General features: G+C 42.8%; 1 protein-coding gene across 4 annotated transcripts in view; it reads right to left on the bottom strand.

The window, feature by feature from the left end:
* Positions 1 to 736: 736 nt before the first annotated feature.
* Positions 737 to 6,320, bottom strand: part of ptcd2 (pentatricopeptide repeat domain 2) — a 62,155-nt gene continuing 56,571 nt past the window's right edge. For all 4 annotated transcript variants that reach the window (XM_085989976.1, XM_085989983.1, XM_085989990.1 and 1 more), the window contains one exon: positions 737 to 2,548. In XM_085989976.1, coding sequence (XP_085846102.1) covers positions 2,324 to 2,548 — 225 coding nt within the window. In that variant the 3' untranslated portion in view covers positions 737 to 2,323. The remainder of the gene's footprint in view (positions 2,549 to 6,320) is intronic.

The raw sequence follows: 6,320 nt of genomic DNA, 5'->3' as shown, positions 1-6,320 counted from the left end.
CCTCTGCTTTCTGTTCCAGGAAGATCTCTAAATCATCCTGAGAGGAAGGAATTAACCTGGAGTACAGATTACCAGCTGTGAAACGCTGATATTTCAGCTGTCAAAAGGTCTCGACAGATGAAATTGCAATCTGTGACATCACCTGTTGCCGGCTGGCCCTTAATTGACCTGCTGAGCCTGCTGGGCGGGCTCAACAAGGTCAATCAAGTCTAAATCGCGTGGGTTGGCTAGAACTTGAAAGAGGCGGGACTACAACCCCAAAAGTTGTAGTCCCGCCTCCTACATGAAAATCCAGCCCATTGACTTTACTTAGATTACAACTTTTTGCATAGAGCATATTGTCCTTGTCTTCTCTTATGAAAGGCGGAAGTAGTAATTCAGAATATTTACCATCTTCAGCTCATCCTCAATTTCAAGCCCATTTGTATCTATTATGGTTTTAACCTCTTCTCTGACTGCCCTGTTATTGTTGTACTGAAAATATGGGAGCAGCAAGATATGAGTCTAGAAGGGAATGAAGCCCACAGTCACCTGGCTGTTGAGCAGTCACAGAGATGGATTTAGATCTGGAGTCACTTGGAATAGGAACCGAGAGGCTCATTACAGAGGATAAAGATTGAGATTGTTCTCAGGAAGGTTGGAATTGGTCCCTGCTAACCATGCAACTCTTAATACATTGATGGTCATGTGGTAGGACAAATCAATGAGTGTCCAATGAAAGGAAGTTACTTAGTAGTTTACCTTAAATCTTCAATTTATTAAGTTAGGTCAGTAATAATAGTAATACAAGAAAAGACACTTGGCAGTTCAAAAGGACAGTGATTAGAGAGCCGCTTATCAAGCCTATTGAACATTTAAAAAAATAAAAGTTATTGTTGAGGGGGCAGCTTAGTGTTCAAATACAGAACATTTACAGATCCATCATATTCTCAGTGGATTGTTTGAAAGGAACTTGAAAGAGAGAAAATGCTTTTCAAATTTGGAAAAATAAAAAAAGTAAAGTTAGTCGATGTGCATTTACAGATTTTAAAATCCAGGTTCCTTTAAAAATGCATTCTACATAGGCCCACCACTTCTTGTAAAGCTGACTGACAACAAGCTCTTCAAAACACAAAAGCATGACTGCATGTGCAGAGGATACTGCAATATTGTATTGTATAATATTTACAAACACTGCAGAAAAAGATACTGTATGACTTGGTAAGTTAACCACACAATTTGGTAAAGGGCTTTTAAAGTATCTGAAGAAACTTCTGGATATGTTGAATTTTGACAATTTGGCAAAAAGGAACTGAGCATGTGGTAAGATGAAGTTGGACAAAATATTGCAACTTATTAAGGTAACAAGTCTTTATTCAAGGGAAAATAAGGGAATATTTTTCTCTGTTCACTAATGTTGTCCTGAGTATAAGTTGTGTCTCTCTGGTTTATACTCATGTCAACTTTTTCGCGAACATTTAAGAATGGATAAAAATATACCCCATCGACTGGCAACAAAGAAACATCAATTACTTCTCTAAAAGCACGGAAGGAGGATGATTCAGCAAGTTTGGGAAATTATTCAAACAGAATTCCAAATGGATGAAAGATGGGAAAAATAGAAAGATATTCACCTGAAAGATTACTATTACTTTTTCTTTTGCCATTTATGAAAGTTAATTCTTGAGCTAAAACAGGCTCAGTTTTGGTAACGCTACAGAAAAGACATCTATATCAACAGGTTTTACAATAGTCACGTGAATCTGGGCAGTGACCAATGAAACTTGAATGCAAGGTTTTTGCTAAAACTGCTTCTGCAGGAATTTCTTTGTGCTTTTGGACGAGTGTACAAATGTATGGTTTCTGATTTAAATTGAACCAGAGAGTGTGATGAATAAATAGCTTCTCATGTTAAGTTAAATTGTGATGGAAGTATTCTAAATTATTTGAAGGGTCTCTGAATGTACAAGAGAAAAACGATGAGTCAGCAGCACTTTTTTTCCTCCTCTATCCTCCAAAGACATGCAAGAAAAGATGGCATCCAAGTTACAACATGGTTTTTCTTCTGGGACCTTTTTCTTAATATATGAAAAATGCATGGCTTTGTCTTAGGCCTTTCCCAACTACTGCAACAACTGCAATCTTCAAAACACGCTTATCACCTTTCACTTCCTTTCTTCAAGAATTGCTTTGTATCTTTTTGTGTTCTTTAGGTCTGTTAGAAACAGCAAAATCAGATCTTAAAAAACTGTTCTTTCAGCAGAGTGGATGGATACCAATAGTTTGTGAAAGATGCACAGATACAGCTCTTCTACTCTATCCAATGATACACAGTCCAGTTGAGTTACTCAGAAAGTAAGGCTGACCGCAGAGGTTTGAAGGTTCGTCGGCTAACTTTCCTTCGATCGAGCAGAGGGTTAAGGGGCTTCTTTCCATTTGGTGTGTGGCAAAGCATGTCATCGAGACTGAGTGTAGTGATTTGTCCAGACTTTTGCAGTGTTTCACACACATCCTCAAACTGGCTTTGAAGCTCTGGGTTGTTCTCCAAGGTTTCTCGCACCACAGCCAGCTTGATTTTAAAAAAAATCACTGTTAATAAAGACTTGTGATACATATCAGACCACAAATATTCTTAATTTATTTATGATACAAGTGCAGACAGTTTGGGGATTCAAAATAAAAATACAAATGACATGGACATTTTTTGCCACACATACATATATATACTAGCTGGAGAGCCCAGCGTTGCCAGGGCTGTTTTGGGGCAGGCGGTTTAAATCGAGTGCCAGGCTTTGGGGCCCTGTCTGTGTCCCTTTGTGAATCTGGTGCTGGGCAACATTTTAAATTGAGTGCCAGGCTTTAGGGCCCTGTCTGTGTCCCTGTCTGTCTACCTTTTAAAAGCTTGAAAAATGAAAGTGAAAGTACTTATAAAACGTTTTTGGTAAACCTTATGTTATTTTTAAAAGAGATACTAACTTTCAAAGTAGTTTTAGCTGGAAGCTGAAGTCATTTGAGCTGGAAGCTGAACAGAGCTGGTAGTGAAACAATGGCTGCCACATCCCCGAGATGAAAACGAATAGTCCCGCCCACACACACACTGATTGGCCAACCATCAGGGGACCGTACTGTAGGATTGGTCAATCGTGACGGAACAGGATTGGTGGAACCTTGACGTCAGTCAATCAATGCTAGCAGATAATGAGTTTAATTTTGAAGGTTTTTTGCATAAGGCGCGAACAATTTTCGTCCGACCGAAAAGTAAATACGCTTAAAACCGTCTCGGAAGCGTAAGCTTTCTTTGGATGTAACGCGCGCGTAGGTACGCCCTGTAACTTTCGAGCGCATAGCCCGACAGACGCACAGGCGATGACAGACAGAATGACAGATAGACAGAATGACAGAAGTACCGATTTATATATATAGAAGATATATATACTAGCTAGGGGGGGCCCGGCGTTGCGAGGGCTTTTTTGGGCCTGGTCGATGTCTGGGCCGGGAGCCTGGGATTTTACCCCCGCTCTGTGTGGCAATATATGATCAAAGCCTGGGTAGCAGTATAGTACTACAGTTGGCTTCAGTGCTTCGGAGCAGGATTTGAGAATAATAAAATGAGCCAATGATTGCTATTCCCAGGACTACTGCTGAAATGAATGCAAGTGGACATCAGGTGAGGACAAAATTTTACTCAACTGCTAGCCTCCCCCACAGTCAAATAACCTGCTGACACTCACCACTGAGGCGTGCACAAGAAGATCGGTCTTTAAAAAAAAATTCTTCGGAACATGGGCATTGCTGGCAAGGTCAGCATTTATTGCCCATCCCTAGTTGTCATTGAGAAGGTGGTGGTGGGCCTTCTTTGAGTCATAGTCATAGAGTCGTAGAGTTATACAGCACAGAAAGAGGCCCTTCGGCCTATCGTGTCTGCGCCGTCCATCAAGCCCTGTCCAATCTAATCCCATTTTCCAGCATTTGGTCCATAGCCTTGTATGCAATGGCATTTCAAGTGCTCATCCAAATGCTTCTTGAATGTTGTGAGGGTTCCTGCCTCTACCACCCTTTCAGGCAGTGAGTTCCAGACTCCAACCACCCTCTGGGTGAAAAAGTTCCTCCTCAAATCCCCTCTAAACCTCCTGCCCCTTACCTTGAATCTATGCCCCCTTGTTATTGACCCCCCCTACTATGGGGAAAAGTTCCTCTTTATCTACCCTATCTATGCCCCTCATCATTTTGTACACCTCAATCAGGTCCCCTCTCAGCCTTCTTTGCTCCAAGGAAAACAACCCCAGCCTGTTCAGTCTTTCTTCATAGCTGAGGCGCTCCAGCCCAGGTAACATCCTGGTAAATCTCCTCTGCACCCTCTCCAATGCAATCACATCCTTCCTATAGTGAGGCGACCAGAACTGCACACAGTACTCCAGCTGTGGCTTTACCAGCGTTTTGTACAGCTCCATCATAACCTCCCTGCTCTTATACTCTATGCCTCGGCTAATGAAGGCAAGTATCCCATGTGCCTTTTTAACCACCTTATCTACCTGTTCCGCTGCCTTCAGGGATCTATGTACATGTACACCAAGGTCCCTCTGACCCTCTGTACTTCCTAGGGTCCTACCACTCATTGTGTATTCCCTTGCCTTATTTGTCCGTCCAAAATGCATCACCTCGCACTTTTCAGGGTTAAATTCCATTTGCCACTTTTCCGCCCATCCGACCAACCCGTTTATATCGTCCTGTAGCCTGAGGCTTTCCTCCTCGCAATTTACCACCCCACCAATTTTTGTGTCATCTGCGAACTTACTGATCATACCTTTTACATTCTCCTCCAAATCATTTATGTAGATCACAAACAGCAAGGGACCCAGCACCGATCCCTGAGGTACCCCACTGGACACAGGCTTCCAGTCACAAAAGCAACCTTCGACCATCACCCTCTGCCTCCTGCCACTCAGCCAGTTTAGGATCCAACGTGCCAAGGCACCCTGGATCCCATGGGCTCTTACCTTCTTGACCAGTCTCCTATGCGGGACTTTGTCAAAAGCCTTACTGAAGTCCATGTATACCACATCCACAGCATTTCCTTCATCCACACACCTAGTCACCCCCTCGAAAAATTCAATCAGATTGGTCAGACATGATTTACCCTTGACAAAGCCATGCTGACTATCCCCGATTAATCCTTGCCTCTCCAAGTGGAGACTAATTTTGTCCCTCAGAATCTTTTCCAATACTTTCTCTACCACAGATGTTAGGCTCACTGGCCTGTAATTTCCTGGTTTATCCCTGCTACCCTTCTTGAATAATGGTACTACGTTAGCTGTTCTCCAGTCCTCTGGTACATCCCCTGTGGCCAGAGAGGTTCTGAAAATTTGTGTCAGAGCCCCTGCAATCTCCTCCTTTGCCTCACACAGCAGCCTGGGATACATCTCGTCCGGGCCTGGGGATTTATCCACTTTTTGGCCTGCTAAAACCTCTAGTGCCTCTTCCCTCTCGATGCAAATATGTTCAAGTATATCACAGTCCCCTTGCCCGATTTCTATGTCTACATCGTCTTTCTCCATAGTGAACACAGATGCAAAAAATTCATTTAAAACCCCGCCTACATCATCTGGCTCTACACACAGATTGCCACTTTGGTCCCTAATGGGCCCTACCCTTTCCCTGGTTATCCTCTTGCCCTTAATATACTTATAAAACATCTTAGGATTTTCCTTTATTTTGCTCGCCAGTGTTATTTCATGGCCCCTCCTCGCTCTCCTAATTTTTTTTTTTTAAGTATGCCCCTGCACTTTTTATACTCCTCTAGGGCTTCCTCCATCTTAAGTCTTTTGTAACTGCCAAAAGCCCCCCTTTTTTCCCTAATGCATTTTTGTATATCCCTTGTCATCCAAGGTTCCCTTTGCTTGTTGGTTCCACCCTTGACCTTTACGGGAACATGTTGGCGTTGTACTCTCTCTATTTCCCTTCTGAAAGTCTCCCACTGCTTTGATGTGGATTTTCCTATAAGTATCTGCTCCCAGTCCACTTTTGCCAGATCCTGCCTTATCATATTAAAATCGGCCTTCCCCCAATTTAGAACCCTTATTTCCGGGCCGTCTTTGTCTTTTTCCATGACCACCTTAAATCTCACCGAATTATGGTCACTGTCGCCAAAATGCTCTCCTACTGACACTTCCACCACTTGCCGGGCTACATTCCCTAGAATTAGGTCCAGTACCGCCCCCTCTCTTGTAGGACTTTCTACATGTTGGCTCAAAAAGCTCTCCTGGATGCACTTTAAGAATTTTGCACCCTCTAAGCCTTTCACACTCTGACTATCCCAATTAATATTGGGGAAGTTGAAATCT

Source organism: Somniosus microcephalus, chromosome 1, assembly GCF_052327205.1.
Source record: "Somniosus microcephalus isolate GS21.2 chromosome 1, FLI_Smic_1.0, whole genome shotgun sequence".
Classification (NCBI taxonomy): domain Eukaryota; kingdom Metazoa; phylum Chordata; class Chondrichthyes; order Squaliformes; family Somniosidae; genus Somniosus; species Somniosus microcephalus.
This window is presented reverse-complemented; position numbering and strand designations above follow the sequence as displayed.